The sequence below is a fragment of the Micromesistius poutassou genome (genome assembly GCF_964030765.1).
Source record: "Micromesistius poutassou genome assembly, chromosome: 8".
NCBI classification, from domain to species: Eukaryota; Metazoa; Chordata; class Actinopteri; order Gadiformes; family Gadidae; genus Micromesistius; species Micromesistius poutassou.
In genome coordinates, this window is record NC_140278.1 from 17,747,932 (window position 1) to 17,764,831 (window position 16,900).

The 16,900-nt window shown below is 46.2% G+C and overlaps 1 protein-coding gene across 8 annotated transcripts; it reads left to right on the forward strand.

Moving 5' to 3' along the window:
* Positions 1-1,615: 1,615 nt before the first annotated feature.
* Positions 1,616-16,099, forward strand: epn1a (epsin 1a). Of its 8 annotated transcripts, none has more exons than XM_084471967.1 (13): positions 1,616-1,656; positions 3,816-3,960; positions 4,233-4,334; positions 4,695-4,853; positions 5,157-5,285; positions 6,266-6,386; positions 6,809-6,966; positions 7,555-7,731; positions 8,883-8,966; positions 10,282-10,606; positions 11,326-11,490; positions 11,821-12,063; positions 14,068-16,099. In XM_084471967.1, exons 3-13 carry the CDS (start codon positions 4,266-4,268, stop codon positions 14,541-14,543), a joined length of 2,106 nt encoding a protein of 701 aa, XP_084328093.1. In that variant the 5' UTR covers positions 1,616-1,656; positions 3,816-3,960; positions 4,233-4,265; the 3' UTR covers positions 14,544-16,099. The 8 variants fall into 8 exon arrangements, with proteins under 8 accessions (XP_084328093.1, XP_084328092.1, XP_084328094.1 ...); XM_084471966.1 differs by having other exon boundaries at positions 1,640-1,762; XM_084471968.1 differs by having other exon boundaries at positions 1,640-1,762; positions 11,329-11,490.
* Positions 16,100-16,900: the final 801 nt, after the last annotated feature.

Here is a 16,900-nt window from a genome sequence, read left to right on the forward strand (position 1 = left end):
ACACTCCCACTTACTAGATTACCGTGCACCCGACTGCCTGCCACAGTTGTGATAAACACATAGTTTGCACACAATTACACACCCCTCTGTACAGTGGGGCTTATTAAAGTGTGACACACAATCGCGTGCAGGTATAGTTATGTTTTCCCATTAGGTTTAATAGTGAGAGTGGTTGATTCATAATTATGTCCCAAACACAATATCGATTCTGACATGTTGTCATCAGATAATCAAACATACATTAACATTATGAAGGAGTTTACAGGTGATGTTCCCTTGAACAATGGGGTTTTAAAAAAGGGCTTTGACATGCAGGGATTCTAAGCTCTGATTGAGCTTCATCCGTTGGCTGCTACCTGCGTGCATTGTATGCATGGGAATCCTGTCTGAAAGTGACTAGCCTAATTGTGAAAGAAAGAACATGATGCATGTGTGTATTCAATTTTTTCTATTATTAAACTTTACAATTTTGTGGTAATGAATAGTCTATGACATAAAAATACTTGGAACGTCAATCAACAACCATAACATATTACCGTGTGTATCTATTACGTAAAATCTATTATTGTTTTAAGTTTAGGTTTCACAGACATTGCAACATGCTTAAAAGAGTTGTGATGATAGTATCAGTAAGCGGCCTCATTGCAGTGTCACATTCCTGACTCAATTAACTGTTGATCTAATCATGACAATTACACATTTTACTCAAATTAAACTGATTAACTAAAACATGATCTTTAAGATTACAACAAAAACGACAACAAAATGAACAAGACCTGTTTAATTATTTAACTCCCTTATACATTGTTAGTTATATGGGACCCTTCCCATATAGTTGTTTGCTTCAGTTACCCATCAATGTATCCTGCCTTCGAGGGAGAGATATAAGGAAAAAGTTGTGTAGGATGAAAGGTTGACTGGCTTCTTGCATGTGATCCACATGCAAGAAGCCAGCTGTTATTAAGTTTCTCTGAAGGTGGGGCTCAACATGTTTCATTTATGGTTTGCTGGAGGTCTGACTCTCTGTTACACTCCTTTTGCTTTCAGTGAGGACAAAATAGTTCAAGGTTGCCTCTTTGTGGAGGACTTATGCTACAACAATGCTGAGACCATAACACAGAAGTGTCTCGTGGCTGCTAAGGAGTTTGCTGTAATTATTAGATGTTGACAATGTTGGTATGTAGGCCAATGTGTTTTATTTATGTGTGCTTACATATATTACGGTAATGTGGAATGAGTAATAATATGAACTAAATAAAAATAAAACTACTCAAAAAATATATAAAGGAAAAATAATTAATGACCTGGACATATAACTTAATTATTAAAATGTATATAATTTTCCTTCATCCAATTTGTTTATTTTGAATCTATTTTGTATACCAGTAGTTTGGCTCATTTAATTTTGCAAATACTTACTTTTTATTTGACTTACCGGACCAGATGCTGAATGTTGGAACAAATAGATGTTTGATGCATGAATAGATGTAGCGTAATATAGATATGCAAATGGTTACTTGCACTGTATGTACGACTGCAGCCCTTTCCACAGCCCTCACCTATGCACGAGTGTGCGCGAGGGGGTGCGGTCTCCACTGTAATTGATTACGGAACCGGAAACTCGGCCATCTCCTTGTACACCCAAGCTACAACAGGGTCAGTACTTACTTGATATAGACATTTATCATGGTATGTTTTGGAAGTGGTGAGACGCTGTGGGTTGTAGAGTGAAAGTAGAACCCGTCGCATTTTCCGATACAGGGTACGTCGCCGATTCATACTTTACATCATAAGAATCTCATTCTGTTGTCAATTGTGAATTAGCTGTTGCTAGCTAGCTAACGTTAGATGTTAGCCTCCTCGGTAGCCCAGATAGCCGACTGTAGGCACACCGAGAGAGGGCTGCTCCCATCGGTCCCTGCATGGTTATATAGCTATATCTATGTCTACACATGCATGTTTAAATAGATAGATACATTGCGATTCCGAGGTTCATACGGACACGTCAGTCTCATCCCGTTGTATGCCTGTGTTAATAGGCTTTGACCTAAATATCGCTCTGGGTTCGCTGTGAGTGGAGGTTCATAACGTTACTTGTAAGTTAGCTAACTCCCGTCACTTGGCTCCCTACCTCCACCACACCTTACCCCGCCTCGGGGACAACACGCTGCACCTGACCCGCACCCTGGCACTGATGTGCCGGGGTTGAAGGATGATGTCCTGGTCAACATGTCCCCTGACCGAAGCCAACCTTGGTTAAACCCCCTGTGTGAAGTTGTAGCTGTTGATGGATATTGGATATTCAGTATGGAGGGGCTCAACCTCACCTGTATCGACACTATATGTCTACCGTGGACAGCAAAGGGAACGTGTGTGTGTGTGTGTGTGTGTGTGTGTGTGTGTGTGTGTGTGTGTGTGTGTGTGTGTGTGTGTGTGTGTGTGTGTGTGTGTGTGTGTGTGTGTGTGTGTTGGCGCATCTGAAGTGCTGGTTTGTAAATAGTGTAAATAATCCAGAAAGCTGTGACTAGATCAGCGTTAGGCATGGCGGTGCCCGTTGTTCATAGGCTAACGTTGCATTGCTTACTGTTTGTAGAGAATGGCGCTGGGACTCATTGGTAACTAATTGAACGATCCCAGTTGGGTTGTAAGTATACACGTTGTGTAAACATCGCTCGTGATCATAACCGTGAATGATGCTGCTGCCTGTCGCACAAAAACAACAATATGCAGGTATTTTATTAGTGGGTCGTATTCAAGACATTAATGAGAATCTGCCTTGTAGACTCATTCACTTTTGGCATTGTTTGCATTGTAAGGTTTGTCACAATACAAATACTTAAAAGCCTACTGTTGTAAACCTGTTATCAATGTAACATATGGGATGAGATAAATGTAGACATGTATCTGTTTAATGGGGGGTACTGCTTAATGTATCATAGTATGGAATGTTTTTGGAATAATGTAATGGTTGTTTTGGGATAACTGGTCCGAAGTACTGAATGCTTAAACCCTAAACATACTCCTTATCACTACCCGAATAGTCAAAAGATGTGCTTCTGTGTTTGAACTTTGGAACAGTGCTTACTTTGGAACAGACTTTTGGAATGCTTATCACCATATGTTGGCTTATACAGTTTAGGCAGTTATTCGTCTAATGGGTAATGTTTAACAACTGACTTAAATTGGGACAGGTTTATTCATTATTTTTAGTCTTCAAAGCTTTTCAAAATGAAATTAAAAAAATATATATATACTTGGCATTACACATTAAAGACGATAATTATACAATTTTGCATCTACTTCTGTCTCAAACTGTGTATACCAGCACAAGTCATAACGATCTGGGCTCATTCTTTTGTATAATGATATGCTTTATTAAAGAAGTGCCATTAAAAGTGATCCCTAAATGTTGTTTGTTAACACAGTAATAAAATGTCTTCTTCTAAAACCCTGTGATACTATTAGACTATCTGGCTAAATGTCAGCTGTATTTTAAGTAGTTTCATAGGCCTGTCAATTCAACTATGTGAGACCTCTGTCTCTTGGGTGCAACTATTGTGAAACTTGCTTCTGGTAAATGCTAAATGTTACGCTTATTTTTAATCATGGCCTTTAGGTTATTTCCTCTTTTATTCACAGTTCCGGGTGTGCTTAAGTTATTTCTATTATTTGTGGTTCCTGTAAACTCTCACTTTCATAATGGCTGTAATGTAATGGATGAGTTCACTTTATTTTTTTGTGTGTGAGAAATGCATACAACACTTTCCTCTATGCGTATATTGTCACTGAATCTGTTTCTTGTGCCCCCCTTAAAGCTGTGATTTCTAGAACCCAAATGTCGCCCTGGGAAGAGACAGACAGGCTGAGACAGAGCTCTCCGTGACCGAGTTGCACTGGAGGACGATAAACCCAAAGACTTCAAGAGGAGAGCGCCGCCCTTGCATTGCTCTTGCGTAACAGGTGTGCTTGGCACACACAGACACCAAGAAGAGACACCCCATAGAGTAGAGCATATTATGTAGCAGTCCACCCCACTCTATCTTTCTCTCTCAGTCATTGTAGCGGGCACGCTCTGTCCTGTTTAATTCCCACATTACCCCGACCTTGGACTTTATTGACCTCTATTATACTACTTGAACTATTCATGGGTGCAATGGATTAATAACGATGTTGTACTCTGTTTAGTCGTGTTGTCTGTTAAATTACCCCCTTCTTCACATTCTGCCATTTAGATTACAGCGGAGCTTGACAGCCAGACGGTTGCCATGTCGACTTCATCGCTACGGCGACAAGTAAAGAACATTGTCCACAACTATTCAGAGGCTGAAATCAAGGTTGTTTCCTGCTACTTGCCCGCCTTTCCTTCGTTTTGCTCACCGCAGTATTGATTTCTAGCTGATAACCTGGGCCTGCCCCTTGTATGTAGACCGCGTGCATGCCGTTGCTGTGTGTCATGTATCTCTGCAGCACACCTGACATCCTGTAGTTGTTTAGTTATTCAGACCCATCCCCTTCGCCTAGACTTCAGATTTCATGTTAATGCAGTGATGATGATTGTTATCCGACATCCTTGTTGATGGTGTTTACAATACCTTCCCACACACCCCCTCTTCTATCCCCCCATCAGTGCACCATGACATCCATTGTCTGGAAGTCTTGTGTCTGTATTATAACTGCCATGTGCGGCTCCCCAGGTTAGAGAGGCCACCTCCAACGACCCATGGGGCCCCAGCAGTTCCCTCATGTCGGAGATCGCCGACCTCACCTACAATGTGGTGGCCTTCTCCGAGATCATGAGCATGGTGTGGAAGAGGCTCAACGACCACGGGAAGAACTGGAGACACGTGTACAAGGTGCGTGTTTGTTTGTGTGTGTATTTTATTTTTCTCAATGTTAAACCTGCACTATGTAGCTGTTGTACTTTTTTTTCTACTTTTTACTCTTTTTCAAGAATAAAATTGCTCTCATTTAGGAATAAATTCCTTTGGGAATTTTTCTCCTAAATTCTTTTTATTTTAGGGTTAGGCTCCCACCATCATGGGAACATATCAGATGAAATGATATATAGATATAGCTATGACTGAAGCTACAACTGTCTAACATAGTGCAAGTACCTATGTGACTGGTGGTTGTTTCGGTTGGGTTTTCCGGAGCAGGCCATGACTCTCATGGAGTATCTGATCAAGACGGGCTCGGAGCGGGTGGCCCAGCAGTGCCGGGAGAACATCTACGCAGTTCAGACTCTTAAGGACTTCCAGTTCATAGACCGAGATGGCAAAGACCAGGTATGCGTTCACACCCTCCAAACCACACACAGGGCTTACGCAACCGTTCCAGAGATGAGGCGCCGCTCACAGGCATTGTAAGCATGCTGCTGGGAATCCTTTCAAGGTCCTTTTACAATGCTCTCCTGATCTCGTAGGCAAACATTGGGGCCGGCCAACAATAATGTTTTTATGGACCGGAAATTTCTCAACCTATGGCCAAAGGGTTAAAACCTTTTGATCTAGGGAATCGGGATACACCGATCAGGTTTTTACAGGCCAATAATGATCACCGATTTTTTTTCTAATAGTGAAGTATATATTAATGTGTTCTCGTATGAAGGTTATATGTGTCCTCAGCGCAATATATGACGGTTATTGTTAATTTGTTGAGCCGATGGAAATTTCAAACAAGTCTGAAAATTATATCAGGGTAAATATATTGAGCTAAAAGCACAATTCCATTATTAAACGACGTAAATAACACATATGCAAATTATGCATACAGAATTTATCCTAGATTAATCTAGGCTGCCTATGCCAGAACTTTGAAATTTGAACAGAACTGCATTGGTCCAACACATCGATCCTTAGTGACATCCGTGCCCATGAATGGAGCACTGTCTACGGCTTCACTCAGGAGCTCAGTCCGTGGGTCCAGCTACTGCGCATAGCGCCATTATCAATTCTCGGTTTCAAAAGCCTTGAAGCCTTGGCTTCACATTGGAGCAACTATATTGACATGAAGGTACTATGGCTGCAATCGTCTGGCTGCGTAACGATGAAATAGTGTATTATTAATGCTTTTTTAAATATTGTTTTTATTTCACGATTTGTCATACATCGGACACAGCAATGCATATACAACTACAACAAGACACAATTACAATAAATCCATTAAATGAAACAAGAAGGGAATGCTAAGACGTGGTATCATTATGCTTCTCATGGTGCTCTGTTGGTCATGTCATTTGCATGGGGCTCGTTCCTATCGTCCCAAGGGGGTGAATGTACGAGAAAAGGCCAAGCAGCTGGTGACACTGCTGAAGGACGAGGAGAGACTCCGAGAGGAGAGAATCCATGCCCTCAAAACCAAAGAGAAGATGGCACAGACCTCCAGTGGTGAGGCCGACCATTACCATGCACCTCTGCAACATGCTGCGCAGCACCCGCTTAAAGCCCAGCACTTTACGTGTTCTGGGTCATTTAGCCGGCGCTTTATCCCTAGTGAGGCTGAGAACAATCAAGGCGGACACAGATGGAGCTACTGCACACACTTCTAAGTGCAGCACAACCAAGTTTTAAATGAATGGATATAGTGAGAGGAGCCATATGGATCCGAAGAAACGCAGATAGTAGATTTATGTATTTATTTAAAAATTAAATTAAAAACGTATTAAAATATTGCATCTCAACAAAGTGCCTTCTAAAATCATAGCAGAGGGCATATGGGAGTATCTATAAAGTGGAATTAGGACTGAAATCCCTGTTGGGATAGAACCTCATCTCTGACCTTAGCAGTGTGGTGTATTCATTTCTCTCAGCCTCCTCTGCTCCCTCAGCGCCTGGCCTGGGGGGCAGTCTCTCGTTGGGCTCCCACTCTGGGGGGGCCGACCCTGAGCAGGCCTGGCCGCAGAGCTCAGGGGAGGAGGACCTGCAGCTCCAGCTGGCATTGGCCATGAGTAAAGAAGAGGCGGAGCAGGTAACATACAGCAGCCTATCAGAGGGCGGCAGAGGCGGGTCATACCTGTACTTGGCTATGAATTCTGACAGCAATAGGCAACCATGTGCCATGAGGAGCATATATCGTTTTCATACCCAGCAGCCACTGGTGCAACTTTCAAATAATGAATTGAACATGCCAGTTTAAAAAAAAAACACAATCTCTTGACAAAGTAACAAGTTGTTTGCCAAAGAGCAACACAAGCTGAGATAATTGTTTGAGCTAGAGGGCGGGAGTGAGTGATCCATCACATTCTGCAAAACCAGTAAGGGCGTCCCCTCAAGGCAGGCATCCTACTTTAGCACTGACTGAACGGTTGACCAAGTGACCTGACGCTGATGCTTTTGGGGTCTGGTGAAAGGACCATTACTCGCCTCCGTTGTGTGATGTGGTTTGAGCGGCGGTCTGTAAGACACCCTGATCCCGGTGGGGATATACCCTAGGGCCCTCCATCGCTCATGGTTACCTATTGCTAGAATGTGGCAATGACGCGTAGTGCAATGCTAAACCAAGACGGTACTAAACCTGCCAGCAAGTTACCTTTTTTTAATAGTTTTTTTTTCTTAGTTCGGATTCCAGCACGTGTGTGTACGCGGAGAGAGCGGTGACGGATTATTTTCGCCGTTGCCCACTCGGCTTTGCTCTCACCATTTGACCCCTGACCTCCCCCAGACTAGCACGGCCCCTCTGGAGGACGCAGAGCTCCGCTATGCACTCACACTCAGCAAGGACATGCTACAAAAGGTCAGGGGTTATAGGACTTGGTCACCTGACCGGTCAACTAACTACGACCTATCTTTCTGTCCGTTAGTACTCATTCTTTCTTTCAATTTGACTCTTGATCAAACAATCTTAAGAAACAAGAAAGATAAAATTCATCAGCTTGTTAAAGGATGAAAAGGTTTGATTTTGCCATTCATCCACTATACTGAAAACAATATTACTCTATAATAATAAACAGTATAATAAAATATATAACATAGCAGCTTTCCTGCTAAATATTGATGTGTATTAAAAGCTGCACAAAGGAACATTAACCCTTCAAGCTAAGCACTGGAAATGATGTGATTTTGTAGCGTAAATGTGCATGGCATGACTTACTGGACTAAATTAACCCAGCAGTGACCAAGTGCTTTGCCCTCTCCCGTTTACGTCTATCCAGAATGCATGGCTTAAATTAAGAATTCAAACTCACTCCTCCTTGCCTTCACATGTATTAACTCTGTGGGACTTCTCGATTTCTTTGGGGTGATAGACATGTTGTGTATTTTACTATAATCAGACCAATGTTTTTATATACTGTAAATCTACGCTGAAGAAAGTTTAAACCTCCTCAAGGTCTAACCAGACTATCAGACCTAGGCGATCCTATTTTGATGGGTCATATAGCTCAGAATTAGTAAACATGTTGACTAATTCAGACTTTGGAGTTATTTATTCCTTTAGCTCGAACAATCCGCTATCGGAGTGCCTGGTGAAAAAACAACCTGTCCTTTCTCTCCACGGCAAAGACGGCATACACAAGCAAAATCTGGACGCACCTTTTTGTACACGGTGGGGGGGGGGGGGGGACACATTTTGACCAGCTTGGTGCTTCGGGACGTATGAATGAGTGGTGGATGATATGAGTGCTTTCTTTCTTCTTTTTTTTTCCTTTTAATTTGACTCCTTTTCTTTCTGAAACCTCAGTTTCTTTTTCAGTTTCCGACCTCCCTGGGGGTCACCCGTTAGTCCGTAGGGAAGGGTAAAGGCCGACCCCTGAGTCTGCCTCGGTGTGCCCGCTTTTACGAACACGCCGGCGGGCCGCTGACCTCCCAGCTGTGTGTGTGTGTGTGTGTGTGTGCGCGTGTGTGTGTGTGTGTGTGTGCGCGTGTGTGCGTGTGCGTGGTTGGCAGGAGGAACGACTGCGCAGAGGTGACGACCTGAGACTGCAGATGGCCATCGAGGAGAGCAAGAGGGAGAAGCCAAAGCCAGAGGAGGTGTGTGTTGAATGTGCCTGTTTTCGCTACAGTGGGCACACACTCTTGAGCAAGTGCTGCTCTTTTCCTCTCTCGCTCTCCTGGCTTTACCTGCTCTAGCTGTGTCTCACCTGTGTGTGTGTGCGTTGGCGCGTGCGCGTGTGGGGAGGCACATTCAGCCGCACCTCAGTGAGGGCTGTCTGTGCCTCCTGGTGGTCTGCTGCCATGGCGACTCGGTGAGGCGATGGCGGGGTGTCTGCGTTAGGCCAATGGCAACAAATGAAGCGTTTTTGCAATCCTATACGTTTTCGCCACAGTCACATCAAAGTGGAAAGCTGGAAGCACGGAGGATGAGACGTGGGAGGAGTCAGACCAGGGGAGGAGCCGTAGCAGTGGGAGGAGTCGGATAGTAGGCAGATTGGTTTATGGGAGTCAGTTTAGCCAGTGTCGATATTGTCACACGTCCGCCCTGACTGCTGCCCTCAGCCCGCCCAAACGGCGTCATTTGAAGGTCGCCTCTATGTGTGTTTGGTTAGAAAATCAATTTCAGTTTGGCAGTGAGCCTCCAGGAAATAAAACATTCAGTTCCCTCTGAGCATATTCAAAGCATTCTTTTGGCTGGCTTTGAATATGCTCACCCAAAGGTGAAGACTTTTGAGTTTTATTGTTTGAAAGCTCGGCCAGCTGAAAGGGCATGGATGTAAGGGTTCCCTGACCTCACCGATTGGCCCGTAATTGTAGTTGATCTGAAAAGGGTTTTTTTTATATGATGAGGCGATGACCTCATCAGATAAGGAAATGGCGAGTATTTCCTTGTTTTCCGTATGTGATGAGGTCATCCACTGTAGGCATTATGCGTGGCCTTTTTGTATGGAAGAGTTTTATTTTTTTTATTATACCAACCAAAGCGGATTCTTTAGAATACATATCACACTGCTTATGACTTCAAATGCTAAATTGAAGAATCCACACGGTGGCATTGTAAGGTATGATATTTCTTCTTTTTCCTCAAATCTCTATGCATATTGTAAAACCCTAATTCACTCCCCTCAATCACTTTCTAACATTAATATTGAATCTTTATCTGTTGGTTAACAATCCTATTGAAATATGCTAAAAGACGATACATAATATTATAATCCAGCCCAATTCTACAAATAGTTTAAATAGTAGAGAAATGTCCTCTCCTACTCACTCTGTGTGTATTTTAACTCTCCTCTCCTCCTGTTTCCCCTGCAGTCAGTGTGTGTGTGCGTGTGTGCGTGCGTGCGTGCGTGTGTTGCTCCGTCTCTCAGCATAGCAGTGCGTTGTAACCTCCCGACACTGTCCTGTCCAGGGCGCTCTCATGGAGCTGGGTGCCGTCGACCCCTGGGGAGCCGCCACCGCCGCCGGGGCCTCTGCCGCCATGGCGGCCCCCCCTGTGGGCTCCGCGGGGCCCTCCCCGCCACACACAGTCCCCCTCCCCTCGGCCTCCGGGCCCTGGGGCGAGGCGCCCGCCGACCCCTGGGGCGCGGCGGCCTCCCCCGCCTCCCCCCCGAGCGCCGACCCGTGGGGCGGGGCCAGCCCCCCCACGGTAGCCCCGGCTCCTCCTCCGGACCCGTGGGGCGAGACCTCCAACCACAGGGCCACCAACAACGTGGACCCTTGGGGCCCCGCCGCAGGTGAGTGGCTCCTGCCCTCGTGGGGGGGGGGGGGGGGGGGGGGGGCCAGCGGGGGGGGATCCATCCTGGGATGACCTCCCGGAAGCCTCCGATCTTCTGGTCTATGGATGAAAACGAGAAAAGCAGAAAGCTGTCCATGTGCTCTGCTCCGTGGTCACGCTAACATAGAAAAACCACTGCTCGTTTCATTCTGTCATGTGTGTTTCCATGGTGACTATGGTTCTATTCATCATCCACTGTGGTGCTTTCATTCGGAAAGCCAGCATGCTGAATCCCCCTCTCCCCCCCCCCCCCCCCCCCCCCCCACCCCAAGTGTCTAAACCAGAGAATGTTTCTTATCCTCTTGTCTCTACTCAGGACTCACTGTGGCCGTGAGACATCTCTCTCCCGCCATGCCCCTTTTTGATTTTGATATGAGCTAGCCTGTTCTCCTCAGCGGCCCGCCACCCTGTTCCCCACCCTACCTCCGTCACCGCGGGCTTAGGCGCCTAAGCCGGCGGTGACGGAGGTAGGGTGGTGTCCCAGAGGTCTTGGGGAGACCACCGCTGTTTATACACCCAGCCTGGCATGCTGCTTCCCTGTGTACTGTGGACGGTTCTTGTTCTGTTATTTTAGTTCTGTTAACCCCCTAACCCCCCCCCCCCCCCCGTCCCCCCCCCCCCTCCCCTCCCCTCCCCTCCCCTCCCCTCCTTCTCCTTGCGTCTCCCTACCCGCTGTAGCAGTGACTCCCCCAAGTGCCGATCCCTGGGGCTCCCCAGTGGCCCCCAGCAATTCCTCGTCAGGGGGGCCGATAGACCCCTGGGCGGGGGACGGGGCCCTCCCGGCCTCTGACCTTATCACTTCTGACCTGTGGAGTGGCACCGCCAAACACCCTAACGGCACAGGTACATACGTCCACGGCTCTGTGGAGTCGTAGCGCCATAGCAGCCAGGTACCCTATATATATCTATGTATCCATCCATGTCTATATATAGATATATACAGAGATCAATATATATCCGTACTCGCTGGGCAAAAGAAAATCATAACCCATTTATATACATTATTATTTATTAATTTGCATGCTACATCTCATCCTCCCTTATGTGTGTGTGATGGCGGTGGATCTAGAAATGTATGAGTGCATTGCGCTGTGCTGTGCCCACGCGCCTCTCCCCACCGCCACACCGACACGACCCCCTCTGCCCCTCGTCCCCCCCCCCCCCCCCCCTCAGGCGACCCCGAGAGGCGGGGCTCCTCGGCCACGGGGGGCGACAGCATGGGCTCGCCGGTGCCCTTCGACCTGTCCACCCTCGGCACCACGCTGCCGGTCCGCAAGACCCCCGAGTCTTTCCTGGGTCCCAACGCGTCGCTGGTGGACCTGGACGCGCTGGTGTCGTCTAAACCCAGGGCCAAGCAGCCTCCGCCCCCCTCCATCTCCTCCTCTTCGGCACACAACCCGTTCCTCCAGAGTACAGGTGAGTGGAGGCCACGCCCGCCCCCCCCCCTTCTCTCAGAGCGCCCGGGGAGCAGGGGAAAGGGGGTTTCAGGTGGGTCGTACAGGAGTCGTTATTTGGTAGTGGCTCCTGGTCCTCCGCAAAAAGGTGGTGCGAGACAAACTGCTATTTGATGTCAATCGATAATGTCTGATTTATGATGATCCACACTCCACCTTAATAACACAATGGCCTTGTTTCCAAGAGAGTATCTAGCTCAATGTCAATTCTACAAACATTACAACGTTAAAAAACAAATCTGCTTACAAGAACGGCACAATGCGCTCACAAACGTCTCAGACTGTTGACTTGTTGGGGGGGTTCAAGAAAGATCCCGTTGAGTATGCGCACACGTTGCACGTTTGTACAACATACTGTACATCCTCATCCTCCTCATCATCGTCCGCTTATCCGGGGTCGGGTCGCGGGGGCAGCAGCTCAAGCAGGGGGCCCCAGACTTCCCTTTCCCGGGCCACATTGACCAGCTCTGACTGGGGGATCCCGAGGCGTTCCCAGGCCAGTGTTGAGATATAATCTCTCCACCTAGTCCTGGGTCTTCCCCGGGGTCTCCTCCCCACTGGTCGTGCCTGGAACACCTCCCAAGGGAGGCGTCCAGTGGGCATCCTTACCAGATGCCCGAACCACCTCAACTGACTCCTTTCTAAGCAAAGGAGCAGCGGCTCTAATCCGAGTTCCTCCCGGATGACTGAACTTCTCACCCTATCCCTAAGGGATAAGCCAGCCACCCTCCTGAGAAAACTCATCTCGGCCGCTTGTATCCGCTATCTCGTCCTTTCGGTCAAACCCACCCCTCATGACCATAGGTGAGGGTAGGAACGAAGATCGACCGGTAGATCGAGAGCTTTGCCTTGCGGCTCAGCTCTCTTTTCGTCACAACAGTGCGGTAAAGCGAACGCAATACCGCCCCCCGCTGCTCCGATTCTCCGGCCAATCTCACGCTCCATCGTACCCTCACTCGCGAACAAGACCCCGAGGTACTTAAACTCCTTCACTTGGGCTAAGGACTCATTTCCTACCTGCATACTGTACATGGGATGCCCAATCTCTGAGAACGGGTAGAGACGTGGCGGCTGAATAGAAATGCATAAGTTGATGTCGTGACTCATGGTTATTACCTTAATTACAAGAGTATTAGTATTTTAAAATAAAATTCTTATTTTATAAGTATTTCATTGCACCAATTCCATTTTCCATGAGATCGCAATCATGCATTGCAGTCCTTTGCCTCCCCTTCTCCTCCTCCACCTCCTCCTCTTTGAGCATTATATTGGTTGACGACCGGTGACCAATGGGTTAGGCACGTGACTCAGTTTTAATGACGACATGTCTCTATCTTCAATCTAGATTAAATATAGCACAAACCACCTCTTAGGGATGTTTGGTAGAGGTTGTCCACATCTCCCATACAACAGTTCCCACCTGTTTAAACAGGGAAAAAATCTGTCTTTTTTAATTTGCGGTTTAGAAGAAATTCAAAACGCTTGTATAAACAAGGTCAATGTGTTGTACAGCAATCACACTTATTCGTTATTTGTTTCTTAAACTAAAGTAAGCCAGGACTTTAGAGTGCAAGATTTCTGACGTAGAGATGTTTCAGGTTTTCCAGGACCATCTCTAAACATGATAATTCTCACATAAAGAAGAAAGGCCCTTTTTTACTCTTTCCTGAGCTCCAGTGAATTCTATCCTGAGGTCACACAGCTATCCAGCATTCAAGGCTTTTGAACAATCGTTTATAGATTAAACACACTTCTGACTTCCGCCCATAGCTTTGTAACACAAAGGTAGCTTTTTAGATTTCAAAAAGTTCCCCCTGTATCAATAAGAACTCAGATTGCAATGTTACTCAGACCATCATTTTGAACGGTAAAACGTACCTTAACTTACATGTACACTATGAGGCCGTTAACAACCATCTAATCATAAAGATCCCATGCACAACCTGTACCTGTCTCCCCCTCGCAGGCTCATCTCCCGCCCCTGGCATGGCAGTGACCCCAGGCAGCACCATCTCAAGCAGGGGCGTGTCGCCAGCACTTCCCTCCTCCTCCAACCCGTTCGGCGCCTCCATCTCACCGCAGCCGTCGTCACTGGGCCTCAGTGGCCTGCGCTCTAGCCCCGTGCCCCCCAACCCCATGCTGGGGATGGGCGGCATGGGCGGCATGGGCTCCATGGGGTCCATGGGCTCCATGGGCGTAGGCATGGGGTCTCCGGGAATGGGCCTGGGCATGATGCAGGCCAACCCCATGGGCATGCCCTACGGTGCTCTCTCGCCCATGGGGGCCCCAGGCGCCGCCCTTTTCATGGGTCCTGGAGGAGGGGCACCTCCTCAACTGATTTTGGGGGGTCCGGGCGGAGCAGGAGGAATGCTGGGGGCGGGGGGGTCAATGGGAGGAGGGGGAGGCCCGACGGGAGCCAGCACCAACCCTTTTCTTCTTTGAGAAAGCTTCACCACAACTCCCCCTCATCAGTTTTCACCCCCCCCCCCCCCACCGTCTCTCTCTCTCTCTCTCCCATCTCCTCTCTCTCACACACACACACACACACACACACACACACACACACACACACACACACACACACACACACACACACACACACACACACACACACACACACACACACACACACACACACACACACACACACACACACACACACACACACACACACACGTTGGTCCTCCTTCAACACAAAACAGTTTGTGTCCAAAACAGAAATGGGTGTACATCTCTATATTTAAAGAAAATCGAATCACAAATTATGGTCATTTGTTTTCCATAGAGCGCTTAACAATTTCTACTGCTGGAATATGTTATTTTCTGGTGCGTTAATTTCGCAGTGGGTTTTCATGGGGGGGGGAAATAGACATCTATTTATTTTGTTATAATCCTGTTTTAGTCCATGTATTGTTGTGGTGTTTCCGGTCCGGTCTGGTCTGAGACCAGGTGGGTCTACAATGAGTAGTGTCTTCACTATTGTATACTAATACTGCACTGATAGAGAGGGAGCATGGCCACTAGAAAACAGAACAGAAACAAACTCTTGTCCGACCCGTCTGTTCCTCTTTTCCCTCTGAAATGAAAAGCGTGCAAGAAGGATGCTTTTATAACAAACTCCTGACCGGGACTTGGACTGGGAAGATTTTTAGCATTTCACAATACAAACTTTTTCACATTTTAATTTAATCTTACATTTTAATTTATTTCCTCCACTTTAGGGAAGACAAACACCTTGAAAATCGAGCTCAATGCCGTGATTAAGCTTTTTTCATAATTGTTGTAGAGATTTAATGGATGATCATTTATGATCTGATGGGGGAGACTGAATGTGTATTGAATGTTTGCATCAATGTGTGAATGAAAAAAATATGAATGCTTACGAGTGTGGAAGTACGCAACAACACAAGAATCTGTTTTAGTGTCAGTGTGTCATTATGTCAACATCTTTTCTAGATTCTATTTGTGACCCAAAAAGCCAGATCCTGAATGTTAATAGTTTTGCTTGGGGAAAAAAAAAAAATCCCTTTTATCGGTCGCTATTTAATGTTGGGACTTCAAATGTGGTAAAATATGGGTCACACATTTCGCCAATATTATTTCACTCTTTTTTTTTTTTTTTTGCATTAATCAGAAGCATAGTTTATTTGTGGTCACTTTTTCATGGTGGGGGTCCCTGGTGGACAGGGTCCCCAGAGCACGGCTGTCCTTCATTTCATCCCTCGTTCCTGAGGGGAAGTTGCAGATGCTTGCTTAAAAAAAAGACAATTACTTCAACAAATGAAAGAAGAGAAACAACTGGGACTTGGTGACATGCTCCATGCTGTTCTTTTAATTTAGTTTGATGAATTTATTTTATATCAGCGAAAAGAAAATCTTTTATCGGGTAAGGTTTAACTATGTGTGGTGTTAACTGTGAACATTCACATTTGAAAAGTAAAATGAAAAAAAAAAAAAAGATCAAAAGAAATTTATCAAATAAAAAGAAAAACACAAAGGATGTTTGTTTGGCTTGTCTGGTGTTGGGTTCATGCGTCATACTTCTCGGCCATCGTAGTCTTTTAAACTGTCCATACTGTCCTCCATTGTTACTGATGTTTGGATCCCAGATATTACTCCCCTGACCTTAGATGCTGCACCCGGAATGTGTGGCGTTACCTGAAGGTTATTAAGTGTGTTTTTCTTGAGTATTTTGTTTTGTTGTTCCTTGGATGTTGCAAAAATCAGAATCCTCCCATTCCCCATGAATCGTGCATGATTAATCTTACCTATCTCAATATTAATCTTACCTATCTTGAGCGATTGGACTGTCCAAATTATGCCCTTAATTGATCAGCTCTTAACATTAATGAAGCTCAAGCTCAACTCTGGCCATGTTGACCTTGCTACAAGGTTTAACTGCAGCACTGCAACGGTTAGCAACATTTTCCTGACAATTGTGTGTGCACTCTCTGATATAATGGCCTCTGACAAGGCCATTACAAGTGACAGTGGGATCCTCCAGCACCTGCAACCTGAGGAGTGTCATGGCAGACAAAGGCTTCACAATTCGAGACATCCTGCCTGAAGGAGTTACCCTAAACATTCCTTCCTTCCTAGTCAATGGCCAGTTCACACAGGAGGAGGTTAACAACAACAGACTAATTTCAAGGGCGAGGATTCATGTAGAGGTCATTTCAGCGGTTGAAGGTGTTCAGGATTCTTCAATACATCCCACACCAGTTCATGAAAAATGCAAACAAAATCCTTAAGGTGTGTGTGTGTCTGACCAATCTCCAAACCCTCATCCTCCAGGAAAT

Excerpts from the sequence above, each read along its gene's own strand:
- epn1a (XM_084471967.1), top strand. The coding sequence starts at position 4,266 with ATGTCGACTTCATCGCTACGGCGACAAGTAAAGAACATTGTCCACAAC. Across the intron at positions 7,732-8,882 it reads GCAAGGACATGCTACAAAAG|GAGGAACGACTGCGCAGAGG; the intron begins GTCAGGGGTTAT and ends CGTGGTTGGCAG. Across the intron at positions 11,491-11,820 it reads CAAACACCCTAACGGCACAG|GCGACCCCGAGAGGCGGGGC; the intron begins GTACATACGTCC and ends CCCCCCCCTCAG.